The sequence below is a fragment of the Phoenix dactylifera genome, chromosome 15 (genome assembly GCF_009389715.1).
Source record: "Phoenix dactylifera cultivar Barhee BC4 chromosome 15, palm_55x_up_171113_PBpolish2nd_filt_p, whole genome shotgun sequence".
NCBI lineage: Eukaryota > Viridiplantae > Streptophyta > Magnoliopsida > Arecales > Arecaceae > Phoenix > Phoenix dactylifera.
This window is the reverse complement of record NC_052406.1, coordinates 10,983,504-11,001,969: the sequence shown is the minus strand read 5'-3', so window position 1 is coordinate 11,001,969 and position 18,466 is coordinate 10,983,504. Positions and strand designations below refer to the sequence as shown.

Genomic DNA, 18,466 nt, shown 5'->3' with positions numbered 1-18,466 from the left:
CCAGCTTAAAATATATAGTTGCAAATGGATCCCCACTTGACGATCGTCCATTGCTCAACGAGGTATTGTGGAGCACTTATGTACGTAAAAGAAGTCTTGGTGGCCGAATCTATTAGGTAAACCAGCACCAGAACCTCATCAAATTAGAAGACAAAACAGCGAGTATTTTGATGTTCTTTTGAGGTGGGTTTCATGGAACTAGCTAGTCGACTAAGATGTCATTTGATATTATTTTTTAAATATTTCTGATTTAGTTAATTATTTTTAAAAATAAATATGGTGATAGTGATGAATTGATGATGTGGCAGCAACAAAGAGAGAGATAATAGTGGTAGCATTCGTGGCTAGCTGGTCGAGAGGGTGATAGAGGTGATGAAGGTGACAATATCATGATGGTAAAAAATATAAATATTTATAATATTTTTTGTTTTTATCTTGGTTTTATATTTTATTCTTAAAAATAAAAAATAAGAAATAAAAATGATGCTAAATGGACTTTTAAGTATATAAAATGACACATTTCAGGAAAAGTTTATAAAATGACGGAACCACTTGGGAATCACGGGCTGAAAGAGTGGAAGGTGACAAGGAGCTTCCACTTTAAGGAGGAAAATATACAGTGGCAATTAAGCGATGGACTACGTCACATGCAAACTTTTGACAGGACGGTGGAGCATACGAAGCACTTTGTCTTAAAGTAGTAATAATAACTCTTTCAAGGTACAAAAAGTAATGGTAATTTATGAACGCTTTGCTCTAATGTAATTTAGGCTCTGGTGTACGACCTCTCCTTTCCATTATCGCATTAATTGGATGGTATTCAACTTGTGGATGCTAAAAGGGCCAAAGCATCCACCAGAACATAAAATGATGGGCAAAAAAAACAAAATTGGCGAGATTATTAAAAAGTGTGCCCTCTGCTTTTTCCTCAGGGACTATCCGTTGGTGGCTTAGAAACTGCTGTGGCACGAGGGAACAGCTATATGACATGACATCTGTCCGCCATGCGCAAACGAGATTGAACGTGTCAGCTATTGATGTGGAGAAAAGCCTGTTTCATGTTCAGGATCGCATATAAATAGATTCGGACAGTTAGATCCGTGGAAAAAAATTACGGCCGGAAAAAAAAAACTCTATGTAGAAATTGGTGACAGTTAAGCTGTTGGCGATAGGGTTTTTATAAAAAATTATTTATTATTTACTAACTATATTTATAAAATGTTGTACCACTTTAATATGTGTTTGATAAATAAATTGAAAAAGCATTTTTAGTATGAAAAAATGACAATAAAAAATATTGCATAGTATTATACAATAAAGTAATAAAATATAATATATATTAATATATAAATATATGATATAGTATAATATTACTATAATGTAATATAATATTATTATAATATAGTAATATAATATTATTATAATATAGTATAATAATTTAATATAATATTAAATTATTTAATGTAACATATCAATGCATTATGATATAATGTAATATAATATTATATTTATAATATAATATTATAATATAGATATAAAATATTTTAATTATTGGCGTAAATTAATTTTTTATAATATAATAAATTTTCTAGGTAGGTGATAAAATTAGTTAAATAGTTATTAAAAGGATATTTTGTGTAATTGTTATATTTTATCATAGGTATTTTGGTAAAAAAATAGCTTTCCGATTAGGCCTAAATATACTTTCCGAAAAGCTCTAAAATGGAGCTTCTCCCAAAAAGTTGTTCTTAGCTTTCTGAAAAATCTAAAATATCTTTCAGAAATTTTTATCAAACACCCATATTCATCTAAAAGTACGGCCAAAAAATACTTTTTAGCCCTCCAAAAGCTCTCCCAAACGAAGTCTTATTCTTTCTACCTACCCCCCCCTCTCTGTGTATATATATATAATGAGAAAGTTGAATTTGGCTGCACTTGATTAGAGCAGAGATCTACATTAGATAATAGAAGTCTCATATTGATAATTCAAGTTATTAGATATGATCTACTATTTTTAAACTAGTTATATACCAAAAATTATATGATTTGGAGATCACCATCTTGTGCATCAAGTGATCAAAGTATATATATAATTTAGTGCTATTTATACTGTATATTTTTAGACCACTCGATGCACAAACTAAGGGCCTTAAAGTCACATGACTTTGAGTGTGTACATAACTTAGATATAATAGATCGCATTCAACGGCTGGGATCATCGACATGGGATCCTCATTATGCAACCAGATTTGAATGGTGATCTACTCAAGTGCAACCTGGTCTAACATATGCTCTCTCTCTCTCTCTCTCTCTCTCTCTCTCTCTCTCTCTCTCTCTATATATATATATATATATATATATATATATATATATATATATGTGGTAGGTCATTTCTCAGTGGTATAATTTCAATATCTCATGCTTTTAAATAATCTTCTACCTTTTATCTTACTTGATATATAAGCCAAGCCGATGCCTTTGTTTTATTTTGATAGTGATTGGCCACCTAGAGATCGAGATACCAGAACTTGAAAAGCTCACCATCTACTCAATTGGAAGTCCAACAACCATTATTCATGCGATTAAAGAGCTCCTCCACGCTAGATGCAAGTTAGGTCCGCAGTGCCAAGGACAACCACGAACACAATAATTATTGTTAGGTTCACAATGAGATGTACCTCGAGATCACCTGCTTTGAACTTAATTTGGAATTGAAATTTACAACTATTAATGGGGCTTTGATCCAAAATCTTAACATGGTTCCTGCGTGAAACTTACCAAGTAGATAGCACTCAACCAGAGGCAACACGTAAACCGAGTCTAATCCGCATCTCCATTATTAGAAGCAAATTCCAGAGCATTCACGAGACTCCAAAGCCTCCATCCGCACATTAAGCTACCATCTTATCTACTCTCCGACTCTATTCTTCTTTGTTGCTAGTTGTCAGCTATCAAGGCTCCGTGCAATCATGGCGAGTACTCATGTCAAAGTTAGATTTATGGCTTGCACATTGAAGTACATTTTTACAACTAAAAACTCTGAATTTTCACATGAACCATTACCTCCAAGATATTTGATCTGTACGGTGATTTGGTGCTATATGTCTCAAATCTTTGAGTGGAGCACTCAGCGTAGCATGTGCGTTAGGTGATATAGAATGCGAGGGATCTTGATACGTATGTTTCGAATCATGGTGACGGATTATTTCCCTTGTACAAGGAAACATAATATATATGGTGATTGCTATGCATTCACAGCCGAATGTATTTAAAATGAAAAAGAATTTAACTGGAGCTTTGCTGCTCAAGCTCGACCTAAAGTTGCTAAATGTACATGCATGGAATGAAATTTTGGCATAATATGTCCATTTTTTGCTCAGAAGTTGTCGCCCTAATTCAAAATGGTTTCTTTCGAGCAGCCTTGAGTGTGGTCCTTACCAAAAGCCATGCCTGCCAGTTGGGTCCAAAACCATTACCTCATGCTCTTAAAAATTGGCAGGAGGCATTGAATGTGGACAGCCCTCGGGTATCCAACTTGGTAGAAATAGTACTCCTTGTTATCATGCAGGACCTTATCCTACTCCCACCATGAAGATGCCCATCACGCCAAAATGCTCTTAAATTAGAGAAACACATTATTTTTTTTTTTTAAAAAAAAAAGTGAGAGAGAGAGGAAGGATTCATTGTGTTTGGACTCTTTTTCGTGGATCTCACACGCGATGGATGCAGTTTCTTTTTTTTTTTTTAATAGATTTGTTGCCTGATAGAGCTCTAGAGTAAATACATTCAGATGCATCCATCATGATCAGAATACCTCGAGAATATTCTCATTGAGCAGACCACAACTTTGCAATCTAATATGCTCCACCCCATGAAAAACATCTAATCGACCCTCTTATTTTCTTCCAAGAAAACATACCTCATCGTACGTGCATGAATAATATTATTACCACGATAACTAACGAATAGCCACGTCATCAAGGGTTAGCAAAATAAAATAAAATAAATACAGTCTCCGTCTCCATACTGTCTCAGTTATGCATTTATAATTTTGTAGCAGCGGCTTATCGGTAATCTTTTGCCCAGTTTCGTCGTATCATGATCCGTATGATGATTAAATATCACAAAATAGTTGCATGTACATCGTGTTTGTCTCTTCTATAATATTTAGTTGGATTCCTATATTTAAATAAGTCTGGCTAAATCTCTAAAGAATGAATCAATCATGATTACATATAACATAATATAAAATCATTAATATATTGTCATTAATATTGCTATAATATTATTTCCTAATAATAATTTTAATAGAATAGAATTACTATGAGTATTATAATATCATGATTATAATATGGTTGAATAATTTATGGCAAAATACTATAATATTATAAAACTATAATACTATAATTACTATAATTTATAATACGATACCTAAGTCCTCATGGAAATCTGTATTTTCATGTCCAAAATAGGCAGGAGGGGAGAATAAAACTTATTCCTGGCTGTAAATTTTTGTCAATCAAACATGGCTATAAAACGTAATTGGAAAGGTTTAGAGAGAAAAATGCTTCTATCAAAGAGAATGACATTTTTTGAACCTTTATTTATGAAATATATGATAATTATTTTTAAGTTGCAAGGAAAGTATGATGAGGGGGCAATTTGAAAAAGGTTGCGAGGGTTTTAATTACCCCTGGGCCTAGGGTCCGACCACCAGCTGGAATTGTACTCTTTGTGAGAAATCCATTTCCATCCACAACGGGAGATTCCAACCGTCCCCACCTCTCTCCCCTGCTACTTTTAATACTTTTTTAGCCTCCTTTTTCTTCTCATTTTCTTCTATAAATTAAATTCAACCCCCTTGCGCTCCCTAAGCCTTCTCCCCTCTCCGATTCTCGGTTCGACCTTGCCTGTTTCCTTCCCTCCCCTCCCTTCTCAAGCTCTCCTTCCCCTGTTCTCCCCTGCCCCTGGCGCCCTCTCTTCCCATATTTTTCTTAGGATTCCGATCTCGGGAACTGGCTTCCTCGATTCAAAATCGAGAAACCACCCCCCGAATCAGGTCCTCTCGATGCTGCTTTGCTTCGGTTGGTGGAAAGGCCCCTCCTTTTAGGCTCATTCTCACGCCATTTTATCAAAGGTGACCCTGTTCTTGTGCCTCTGAAGGAGTTTCCTTGAACCCTTCCCTCAAGATTGGATTTTTAAGGGGTCGAAAATCGGAAATTCATCTCAAAAATCTGAGGTTCTGGTTCCAAAATCTAATCTTTCTTCAGATATCTGGTTTGAGTTTTTTTTTAATTAAAAAAAATCGCTCCTTTCTGCCCCCTGTTATCTTTTCTTTAATTTTCTTCTCTCCTATTTCACATGCCGGACCTGTTCATATTGTCATTCTTAGTTGATGTCGCCTATCCTAAGTGAAATTCTCCTCTCAGGGTTTATGATAAGTTCCTCACTTCGACGCCGGACGCACTTGGTTCAATCCTTCTCCGTAGTCTTCCTCTACTGGTTCTACGTTTTCTCGTAAACTTGTTTTGAAATCAGCACTATATTTATATATAATTCCATAAGCTATCTATCTATCTATCTATCTATAATCTCTCTCTAGCCTTTGTTGAATCACTATCTCGTCTTTGCTGAATCACCATCTCTAAAGAACTACCGAATAGCTCTCGCTCATTGTAAATAAACAGTAATGGCTTCTTCCAGTGGCACTTCTTTTCCATAAGCTATCTATCTATCTATCTATCTATAATCTCTCTCTAGCCTTTGCTGAATCACTATCTCGTCTTTGCTGAATCACCATCTCTAACGAGCTACCGAATAGCTCTCGCTCGTTGCAAATAAAGCTATATAGTAATGGCTTCTTCCACTGGCACTTCTTCCGGATCCAGCCAGCTTCCTAATTCTGGCTCTGAGGAGGACTTGCAGGCTTCGATGCACCAGAGGAAGCAGAAGAGAATGCTATCGAACCGGGAGTCAGCGCGGCGGTCCCGGATGCGGAAACAGAAGCATATGGATGATCTCATGGCCCAAGTTGGCCATTTGAAGAAGGAGAACAGACAGATCCTCACAGCTCTCCATGTCACAACACAGCACTACTTGGATGTGGAGGCTGGCAACTCTGTGCTCAGGACCCAGATGATGGAGCTGAATACCAGGCTTCAATCCCTTAATGAGATCCTATGCTGCATGAATGGTAGTGGGAACCATGGTTTTGGGGCCACTGATGGCAGCTTCACCAGGCCATGGAGCTTGATGGCTGGGAGCAGCCAGCCCATCATGGCCTCAGTCGACATGTTTCAGTACTGTTAGACAAAGCCAACAGGGACTCAAAGGAGGGTAGGGGCCTATGCCTTTGCCTTTGCCTTTGGTTTTGGTTGGCGGTGATTGTGATGGATGGTCCTTCCTTCGGTGTTCTTTTTGAGGTGAACCTACGTTTGGTGTTCGCTGAGGCTTTTGCTGTTGTTGAGTGGGAGAAGGGCAAGACATTTTAGTCTTTTTAGAGCTTTTGGGGGCCAGAGAGCTCAGGGGAAGAAAGGGTGAAAGCCATGAACTGTGTGGTAGTGGTTTGATCGCTAGGTTTCTCTAGTCTGTGTGTGGGTTATATTACATAATTATGCGTTAAAAACTATAAGTGTATGTGGTCTCTACGTTATCAATAATATAATAATGACTACTAGTATTGCTTCAAAGTTCCAACCTCTCTCTCTCTCTCTCTCTCTCTCTCTCTCTCTCTCTCTCTCTCGTGTCCCATGAGTGAAACAGCCATGTAATGTACTGTAGAAAAGTTGGTTTATTTGATGAAACTTGGGTGCAATATGGTAAAACATGACAAGTTTCCTTGACTTGTTGGGGGATACAATGTTGTGACTCCGGGCTAGCCAATTAATTTATATATATTTTTAGAAATTACTAGCCAATTAATCCATACAAAAGTAACTAAAATAGTGCGTCAGATAAAAGACTTGTTACCGTAACTATTTGCTAAAATGGAATAACATAGCATTCATGAACACCAAATTGTTAGAATAAAAAAGTCTCCGAGCACTAAAGCTATATATATGAATAAGTAATTAGCTATGTCTTTGCTGCTGATGTCTGCCTTTGTGATTATTTTCATTATTTACGGATGATAGTCTCTTTCTTTTGCTGGATTTGTTGCCGGTGTTATTATTGTGTTGATGGATCTTAGTTGCAGCAAGTTAATTAACAGGAATAACATACTGTGAGTCTGTGATCTCAAAAGATCTACTAAGTTTACCGATACCCAAATGCTATTCTTCTTCTGTTTTTTCTTTTCGTTTGAGATTAGACTATATTTGAAAGCAGAATAAGCAGGGTAAATGGGTTTGGAAAGCAAAATGTTGTTTTCTTCCCTTTCTGAAAGTTGGTTTAATCTAAGTACTCCAATGAGTATTTGGCTGAAAAGAATTCAATAAGTGAGTTCAATGTCTCTTATTCGGCCTCTGAAAGTAGCCTTCTTAGCTGTGAAGATGGACCACTATGGGTGCTACTCGGCCTAATTCAATAGTTGTTGGTGTTGAGCCAGCCAGCTTTCACTTATTACAATGCATAAAACTTGACAGCAAAAAGAAAGCCAATGCAAAACATGTTTCAACTGTTATATCTGTAAGTACCATTGTTATTATTACCAAATGACTCAAAACTTTTCTTTCATTTCCAGGAAACTCGTGATGCCGAATGGGAAGTATGGCTTATTATCAGTAAGCAAATGTCAAAAAAAAATCTCATTTCAATAATGTAGTAAAAGTTTTCAGATTCATGGAATTTGTATGTTGTTTATTCACAACAATTATAATTAGCATATAATTTTTGCTTGTGGTTATAGTTTTCAACTCGGGGAAGGAAAAACCAAAGAAAAGAAAGAAGGATATTGAAATTAATTATGGTCATTCTTTTGAGAAGTTCAAGAGCAAAAGAGCAATAGCTGATAAAATGCTAGAAATATATGAAAACTGAAAAATGGAACCCAAGTGCCTTATCCTTTTTTCAACAAAGAAAGAAAAGAAAATCCTCAAGCACCTTATTCTTTAGCTGAGTTGGTAAAGTCTTTTATGCTGATGCAAGAATCAAGATGTCTATGTTTAATCCTACCCTTGTTCCAATATATAGCCAGTATAATGCTAGAAATATAAGAAGAGTTTTTTGAAAAAATGGAACTAAAGTGCCTTATTCTTTCTTCCAAAAAAAACAAAAGAAAAGTCAATTCTCAAGCACGTTATTCTTTAGCTGAGTTAGTAAAATCTTTTATGCTTTTACAAGATATCTAAGTTTAATCCTGCCCTCGTTCCAGTATTTTGCCAGGCTTCCATCTGTTGGGGGAATAAGATTTTCCCCCCCAATGACACGAATGCCTCCGAGAAGCCGCACAATCGCCGACCCTGGACAGCCGAAGTCGGCGTCCGACCTCGAAACCTCCGACCTCGGAACGCCCGACCTCAAGGCATCCGACCTCGGGACCTCCGACCTAGGAAAACCCTGATGTTCAAAGTCTACCTTTATCAGCCACCTGCCACGGCCATACCCCTCTGAGGTCCGGCCGAGGACCATACCCTGACGCCCCTCCGGCATTTATTGCGCATGGCCACTGTAAACCTCCGGTTCACTCAACAATTAATGCGGATCTCCGGCTTACTCCACAATTAATGCGGATCTCCGGCTTACTCCACAATTAATGCGGATCTCCGGCTTACTCCACAATTAATGCGCATGGCTCCTGTCATCTACGGATCCTCAGCTCTCCACGGCAAGCCAGCCCTGCAAAGTCTAGTCGACTATGATAAGTCTCTGATCTCGGCCATACCTCCGACGCCAATGCAATAATTCGTCTGGTAGCGTGCAAGCCCAGGTCGTACGACGACCTCACCGCCGACATCAACGCAATGATTCACCTGATCGTGCGCCGGCCTGAACAACATGCCGAGCCGTACTACGGCCTCGCCCCGTTACATCACAGGTAAACCGACCCCCGCCTATAAAAGGGAACCTTGTCCCCTCAGGTGGGGGGGGTCGGGGGAAAAAATCACGCACCCTACAAACACTATTCTTCTCCTCTCTACACTATTTGCCCCCTCCCTGACTTGAGCGTCGGAGGGCCGGCGCCGGAAAATCCGGCCACCGGCTTGTCTGCAGGCACCCTAGACGGAGGACGCCGTCCGCCGACGGATCGCCGCCCCGCCGTGAGGACCTGCTGCTCCCTCTCTCCGACCACCCCAGACGGAGGACGCCGCCCGCCGACTGGTCGCCGCCCCGCCGTGGTGACCTCCCGCTGCTCCCTCTCCTCGACCGAAGATTGCCTTCGAGTTCAATTTCCAGCAACACCATCCATCCTAGTTTTCACAAACTCGGACAAATATTAAAGAAATAAGAAAAAATGCTTGAAACCTTTAACTAAATGCAACATTACAGTAGATTCCAAATGCAATATTGTTTCACTACAGAAAATCATACTTCAGAGTCCATGCAACGTAGGGGACCCCATATTGCTTATCTTATAGAAGCATTTATAACTACTCTCTGTTTTGGTATGTGAACAAGGAAGGACAAACAAGTTGCATTATGATAGCTCCCTAGTTATAATGGACCTCATTTCTTGTTAGATTTAAAATTTACAGGGGCGTCTGTTACAACTTTTTAGTTCCCAGAACACACATCTGCCCTCATGAGGACAAGAAGATCTAAAGGTTTCTTTTAATGTTACTTCTTGAAACTAAAGGAGAGAGGTATCACGCCCCGAACCCGGAGGCTCGGGGCGCGAGCAGACGCCGCACACTTGCAGGGCGAACCCCGCAGGCACGCAAGGCAGATAAATCTAATCAACCATCAATAACTAATTAAAGATAAATTCCAGTTTTCATATCAAATGTCCATATATACATAATTCAAAAGAAAGTCCATATCTACTAGCTAATTACATCATGATCACTCTCCGTAATCCCCATAATCATATATCATCACCTGCAAAAATGTAAATGGTAGGAGTGAGCTAACAGCTCAGTAGGCAACATCATGCAATAAAGTCATCATATAACATGTCGTCATGCATATAAAAAAGCAACTAAACTCATGAATCCAAAAATCCACACGATAACCCGTAAACCCGATCCGAGACTCAAAATAACTCAACCGCATGACTACGGCCACATCATCCAGTGGCATAGTTACACCGAAGTGCCAATACAACTCTCCGAAGAGCCGCTCCACTGAGCCAACGCACCACTGTGCCGCACCCCCTGGTGCCAAACTCACGCTCCACCGAGCCGCTCCGAAGAGCAAAACGCACCCCTGTGCCGCCACTATTCTATCACCGGTGGTCGCGGTGTCGGAACTAGTTCCTCAGTACAAGTCGACAGGGCCAACGTATCATCCCATTGGCGGGGCCTAGACTATAGTCACGCGGATTTTAAAAATCAATAAATCAACTTTCCAAATTAAAGTCATAACCATACTCCCATCAGTAAAGCATATAACAATTTATGAAATTTAAATATTTAATTTTAAATCTAACACATAATGCCAATAATAAAACATAACATCAACATATGCAAGATACATGTTAAAATTCTACTTTAAAGCAATAGGTCACCTACCTGGGCTCGCTTAAAAATCCCTACCACAGATATCACGAACCCCTGATTAAACATAAATATTAATTATTTAATTAATTAAGAAACATAATTTAAACTAATTCTTCAAACCCTTAAACTCCTAAGTTCATAGATCCAAGAATGGGCCCTTAAGATCAAACATAGACCCTAAGATCAGAATCCTTTAAATCCAAAACCAATTGTGGCCCAACACAGATTAGGCCCAACTGAACCAAACCAGATTACAGGTCCAGATCAGATCTCGGGCCCACACCAACCCAGCCCACAGATCTAATTAGGTCCAACTCAGCCCAACACAGATCCCTAGCCCAACCCAAACCAGGTCTGATCAGACCCGAACAAAACCCATTCATGGAATAGTGGAACCGGTTCACAATATAAACCCGGTTCAAGATCTGGTTCACAAATAAGGCACGGATTTCAAAGCAAGGAAAAGCACCCAGGCCGAATACAGAAGAAGAAGAAGAAGAAGAAGAAGAAGAGAAGAAGAAAGAAGGAAGAGAAGAAGAAGAAGGGAGGAGGGTGGCTGGTGGTTCCGGTCGGCCCTCGGCGGTCGATCGTGGCCCTCGGCGGCGGCGCTCGGCCAGCCGCCGTCGGCCACGCCACTGTCACAAGCGGCGCCGGACGAGAAGGAGAGAAGAAGTAGAGGGAGAAAGGAAGGAAAGAGAGGGACCGGGGCTGGGAAGCCCGGCCCCCTGTTCGCCCACCTCCGGCCGAACCCGTTTCGGCCGGATTGATCCCGGCCGGCCACCGTCGGCCGGCCAACTTCACAAAAAAAGTCTTCAGAAACAGGGGAAGATAAAACCGGTTGATATCCCTCATTTCTCCCCTTAAATCCATAAAAAGTGATAACAAAAAAATATCTTCCTCACCTCCGGTCGTCAACGGATGAATCCCAGGCGGCGTTGGCGGCTCCGGCGGCGGCGGTGGCTCCGGTAATCCTCTCAAGGAAGGGGAAAGAGAAGGAAAAGATGGGTTTTTTAGAAGGATGGGCTCTCAGAGAAGAGAAAGAGGGAGAGAGAGAGAGAGAGAGAGGGAGAGGGGAAGAGGGAAGAGGGGGGGCTTGCGGGGGATTCGCTGGCCGTTCGGCCGGCGTGTTCATCGTGGGAAGACCATGATGAACAGACTGAAGTCGGCATCCATTGCCGACTTCAGTTCATTGGGCCCAAGAACAGGCCCAATTTCAGATCTTTACAAGAGGAAGGAGATATACTCTTTGAGCATTTAAAATCTATCAGACCATGTCTTAAGGTACTCAATGATAGCCAAATTAGAAATATATATCTTAACCAAGCTTAAAGAACCGGCGTGTGTCATCGCTTCTCATTCAGAGAGAGAATTCATTAACAAATTGGGTTCACGTTAAAAGGCTGGAGAATTAGAACTTGGCTTTCTTGAAGTCCTCAGCATATGTACTTTATTTCATAAACAAATGCATTGTAAAATAGTTTTAGTTTTTCAATATTAAGGCATTATTGGCCTCCGATCATGAAAAGAGACGAAGACTATTGCATGTAATTCATATATATTCTCCATGCCCAATAAGCAACACTCCAATGTCATATGGGGCAGTCGGAGTAGTAGGAAATAAGCATGAGCAACACGCGTAGGATATCGAACATGTTTCCTATCACGCCCCCGCCTGCGCAGGGCGCGTGAGGCACCCAGTGCCCACGTTGGGGCCACATAAGGGGGGAACACAGGGCTCCCCCGCCAGATATTGTCTAGTTCCGGAATCTGCATGCGCGCACATGCGCCGCTCAGACCCCTTCCCGATTTTGTTTTCCACCCAAACGCGTCTGCAGGATTTGGAGACACCCGCCTCATATGCCCAGGCTCTGAAACGAGTCTACCCAATGTGGGATCTTTCATTTTCTAGATATACAAGACTATCGTTTAAGTTCAATAATTTACGAAGAACCAAGCATTGGACTGAAGGAAGACATTTCGAGCCATCTGATTTTGCTGATAAATTCCATATGCTGCTCATAAGACTTTGCCTAAACAATTCTTGAAATGAAAGGACTACAGGAACAACCTTGTACTTGAATGGCATCAATATAAGTATACAGTATACATTTATGCTTATTAGAGTAAATATGCTAATTTCTAGAAGCCCATGATGTCATCAGCATTGTTAGGAAACCAGCACACCATTCCTTGTAACCATCAGTTATTCAAGCCATACATGAAAATTGCTGCAACATATATTCTGAGACGATACAAGTTGATGGATACACACCAATGCACAAATAGATATAAGTTAATGCATCGAGCACAATATAGATATAAGTTAATGCGTTAAGCACAATAGGAAACTTTCTGGTGTCCCTTTTTTTTTCTTAGATGAAGAATGCTGCTCTTTATTTGCTCATTCTGGAAGTGGTTGCTGAAAAGGAATGACTTATTTTGAGAAAACAAACTAATAGTTCAAAGGAGGAGGAGAAGTGGGTTGATTGAGGTGACATTTCTGATTCTATTCTATTCCAAACCTGTAAAAGAGTGGGCGTGGATGATCAAATCACATGTCATGCTCTTCATCTTTGGGAATTGGTTGCATGTTTGACAAGGCCAAGGGATACCAATAATGTAATTCGGGGACGATGAAAGCATTTGGCAGTACTCCATTCATGGAAAGGCTCATGATCTGAGGCTCTCAGGCTAGTTGAAGGCCACTTTGTTTGGTTGGCAGCTGGTAGACTTCTATGGGCTTGTGATTGTGGAAATTTGTGATGATGATGCTGATAGAAGGGTTATACTGGGACTTTGTTTCCATGAAGAGTTAGGATGAGAGCGAAAGTCCTCATTGAATGTTGATGGTGGGTGTGGATGAGCATTTGGCAAACATTTGTATATAGGCATCTGGGTGCCTGATTAGGACAAGGTTGTGTTTAAGATTCTATTACAGAATCTTATTCAGGAAACAGGAGAATAGGTGAAATAACATAATCGCATGCGCATGCCATGAGAACAGCATGATTCGCCCCATCTTTCTCCTCATCATAAAAATGACAATTGACAGGCTTTAGCATTTAGCAAGTAATGCGAACCTAGTAATATTTCACATGACCAATGCAGGGGAGTTTGTGGACTCCTGGATTGAGCATAATAATATCTTTCTTAGAGTTACATAACATAAAATGTCGTAAAGGAGTAACAAGGTTGGCCTTCTGTGTATTTTCAGAGCAAGGCCTTGCTAGTGGAACATCTGAAATCTGCTATTGGAATTCCAGCCAGCCATACACTTGCTGTGAATAATGTGGGTAATCATTTTTTTTCTTCTTGTCCTTAGTTTAGCTTACTTGACTCTTTAATACATGCCTACATATGGGAAAAACTGACTGAATCTAAGGGATCTAAATAAAATACTCTCTTACAACTTTAGTCTCACTTTAACTCATGACTATAGATCTGTCAATCAATATCAGACAGGCTGATAAAAATATTTTCAACTTGTTAACTTCCAGATCATATAATCCTAATTATGCTTACCCCTGAATATTAAAAAGAGAAGCTCGAGAGGACATTATGGGATGATGGAATATTTATAGTCTTCGTTTGAACTTCTATATTGCTTCAGATACTGGCGTTCTACGTAGGTTACCCTAAAGGAAGTTCATATTCTATTTGGCGTCAGCTCCTTGCATTTTATGGGGACTTAAAAAACTGAACTTGTCAGAAATGAGAGAGAGCAAGTCGCCTTGACAACCTGTGATGTGCTTTTGTTCTCTACTTTGAAAACTAGTGCAAAATTCACCTACCTTTCAAAGCGCGCATCGTATGACTCTCACTATACGTATGGTAAACGGAATGCATTCCTTTTCTTTTGTAATGCAAGCATCAAGCATCTTTAGATGTCTACTCTCCAATCCAAAATCTAGAGTCCAATTACATTTCAAATTCAGGTAGCTGAGTGTTCAGTGATTTTTTTACGAAAAAATACTAGAGAAACGGAACATGGGCTTCATTAAAAATATAAATTGCATGCAGCACACACCCTCTAAGTGGGAGGATATTTTGAACTCTGATATGCACTCCAAGTCCATTTACATTTTCTAAGTCGAAGTCAGATGATTGCCCTCTTAACTGCATGTCCAGTGACGCATTCATCTTATAATTATTGAGATAAAATGCAGAATTGGCTTCAAAAATAAATGAGCATGCAATTGAAATTGACAGTTGCTTCAGCCAGAGATTGAGTGCATAAATTGGTTTAAGATGAGAAGTTTATAAATACTATTTAATATCCTATGGGATGGTATGTACAAGAATCCCTTGCCAAAATTTTGAACTGCAATTGAGAAGTTATATGGGAATAAGAAATTTGTGTATTATATGTTTATCTACATCGTGCTCTTTAAGAATAATCTGTCATTCAGGTTAAAGTAATGCTATCAAATCACTTATCGGCACTGCCCTTAATTTGAATTGAAAAAAATTGGGAACAAGGGAGTTACAGGAGATACCTTCTGTATGAAATATTGATATTGGACAGCAAGTCCTTTGCAATAATGGCTTGCCAATTCTTGCACTGGTGTCTGCAGTAGGGAAAGTCAAGTAAAGTACAACAACGTTGGGGTGGGACGCTAGTACTTGAACTAGGGTTCATATGCCGTCGTTAGCTCAAAGTGGAGACCTGAAAGCTTGTGGATAGTTTAACTTTTTCAGGGTGTTATCGGTGAGTGCGGTTCAAACAAATAAATGTCGGCAAACCACTTTCGGACATTTGCTCAAAGTAAAGATTGGAAGGCAGAATGCAATAAAAGCTACAACAGTGTCTTACTTGCAAAAAAAAAAAAAAAAAAAAGAGAAAACAAAGCTGCGAATGGTGAATTATTACAAAGAACCCCCGATAGAATCATTTTATTACAAATACGTATAAGCACTAACTTTTTAAAACTCGGTTCCAGCTCTCTCCGGAGGGGGAAGGGTTTGAATGGCTTCCGTTCCCTCTGGAAACGCTAGGCTATGGCTCACCTGGAAAACTTAGCCCACGTCCCTCTGCCTCTTCTACCCGTGCTTCGATCCCTCCGCCCGATGCTCGACTCGCAGCGCCTCCCTCCGCTCCAACGAATGCCTCCTTCTCGTCTCCTGGGTCGACGAGGAGGAGGGAAACCGAGAAGTTTCTATCAGGGTTTCAAGCTGGTCTTGATCCTCCCCGAGGACCATCCGCTCGTGGGGAAGTTCGGCAGGTTTCTCGATTTGGGGTAGGGGAAGAAGGGGCGAATCTTCGGATCGGTTGCTTCCGCTCTCTCCGGATTCTGGTGTGTTAGAGTAAGTTTAAAGTTCTCTCTCTTTCTTTTTGGTACAAAAAAAAAAAAAAAAATCTCTTTTACTTTGAATAGTTGCACTGTATTGATTAAAAATCTCATTTTTGAATTGTGTTTGGCCAAAGATTAGGTTTTTGTCGCGGGATGCCTGGGAGTTAGTAAAATTTTGATTTGGATTCAGTTGTAATTGGTTGTATTGTGTAGAAAACGATCCACATGTAACAAATGGCACATACTCGCCTAGCATCAGAAAAACATTCACTTTTTACCCCCTTTTTCTGTTAAGAGTGAAAAGGAACAGATAGACCCTAACCATTCTATGGAACAACACAGAATTCATATCCATCGTCGCCATCTCACAGATAGGGTCGGGAAAATGATTGGACAGTAACCTTGGATGCAATGATCTGAGCCCCTCCTTGGACATCCACTCTGCGACCTGATTTCCTTCCCAGTGAAACCTCCCATGATGAACAAAAAAGCAGCAACTGAACAATACCATGAAGCAAAACATCATCCCCTGCCACATGCTGCATTTACCTTAATCCAAGTATCATGGAAAGTGAGAGTTGAAATAAGGCTAAAGTGGAGAGGAGGAAATCTCCAATAGAAAGAGTTGCCGCTCAAAAATCCTACCTGGCAGGTGGACGTGCCAATCTGCTCGATTGAGCTAGAGGAGTGTAGCACGATGTTGGAGCTGTTCTGCAACCATATAAATGATTAGAGGATTGCCGGAATATGTTCGGCTGGGACCCTCCGATACTTAAATCAAGCAGAGTTTCGAGAAGAAACAGGAGAGATAAAAGAGAGATAGAAGTATGAAAGTATGGTATTCGAATTATTGTGAATCTAAAACAAAATATTTATTAAATTTTGACCAAGGAAGATCTGCATTTGGCATTTCTACACTTAGGAAGTCCCAGCTAAAAAGTAATCCCCTTGGAGGTGGTTTTAGGATCACAACCTCCAACCTTTCAAATGATATAGAGTGGACCGTATTCTCATGGCAGGAACTGTTTATCTCCTGCTGGTTCTTGTCCTTATTCTAAAGCAAAAATGCTGTAGCAGACGGTGGAATTCAACTATTAAGTGCTATGTTTCTACTTGTGTTCCTGTTGGTGGACCTTGTGACATATTCAGACCAGTTTCTATCAGGAATGGGTATAAATTCTAGTGTCTGTCTTTGAACAAGAAACACTAAGTTTGAATCTTGTATATATGCTGTAGATGTCGAGTGGCATAGCCCCATGATGGTATTTAATGCCCATTCGTGCTACATATGAACACCATGCCAGTGTGAGATTTCCTTAGCTTGCTGCTTGAAAGCAATAAAATGGAATGAAGAATTCGGAAGAATCAGCAACATTGGATATTCCACTATCTTTAAAAATCCTGCAAATAATAAATTACTCGAGGAAAGGATTGCTGTGTACTGTATAAAGATGCAGCTCAACAGTGCTTCCCAACGATCACCCGTCCAGCAATTGAGGTCGGCGAACTTTCCACATGAATCTAATGCACTGACAATTCTGTCCTTGTAGAGGATGCATGTTTATCAAAACACCCTACAGTTTCTGTAATACTCTCAGAAACAAGTTACTGAAAGTGTTTTTTTTAGCTATTTTCTGTTTCTTAATCATCTATCCTAGTGCCAGTTGTTGGACATGACTAGATACCCAAGTATGACACATTACATTAACTTGAAGCAAGCCAGTATTTTTTTCCGAGCTGCCTGATAGGCTAATCATTATCCTCCAGGAGTAGATACACCTGACCATGTTCAGTTGGAGGAAAACCTTACATGAGAGAGAGAGAGAGAGGTGCAGAGATACTTGATTTTGCCTTTTGTTTTGTCCCGTATGGTTGGAGCGTTGGACACTTTATTGCACTATTGCACTTGTTTCCTCCTATTAATAACCACTGAAGAACTGAGGTGACGAGATTTAGCAGGATGGTGCACTGGGTGGCTGCGTACGAGCAGAAAATCAGAGGGGACAAAGAAGATGATGGGCCAGGGGGGTCCAAGGGGTGCGGATGACGACCACCCTCTGCTTCGTGACATCTGGGCTATGACGAGGTATGAAGTGGCCTTTCAAGCCAAACATGTTTTCTGTGAAGCTAATGGAGCTGCGAATTGGGTGGCCGCCTATGTAGCCAGCCATACGGATAGTACCGTGTGGGCTGGGAATGGGGAGCTGTCTCGGGCACTCCGAGATATTCTGTTTTCTAACTTTATTGGGTGTATTCGTACTCGTCATATATGAATCACCCGTCCTAGCACAAAAAAAAGGTGGATGTACAAATGAAACTTGCCCTATTTGGAGCCATTCTGAAAACTCTGGAACAAGGAAATATTGTTGACTTTTCCTTTAGTTTCTTATTTTGTGTGATGCTGAAAAATATTGTCTAATTGGCAAACTACATATTTTATGAACTAAACTGCTCTTTATAACAGGTAGCACACATTGCAAAGAGTCTTTGTGCATTTGCTGCTTGAAAATGTGGAAGATGAACTTTCTTTCCAAACAGTTACAAAGGATCTGAGAACTAAATCACAAACGCTGCAATTGG

At 40.1% G+C, this 18,466-nt stretch overlaps 1 protein-coding gene across 1 annotated transcript; it reads left to right on the top strand.

Annotated features, from left to right (window-relative positions):
* Positions 1-4,856: 4,856 nt before the first annotated feature.
* On the top strand, positions 4,857-6,696 carry LOC103711554 (bZIP transcription factor 11-like). The gene has a single exon (XM_008797747.3). It carries the CDS (start codon positions 5,854-5,856, stop codon positions 6,307-6,309), a length of 456 nt encoding a protein of 151 aa, XP_008795969.1. The 5' UTR covers positions 4,857-5,853; the 3' UTR covers positions 6,310-6,696.
* Positions 6,697-18,466: the final 11,770 nt, after the last annotated feature.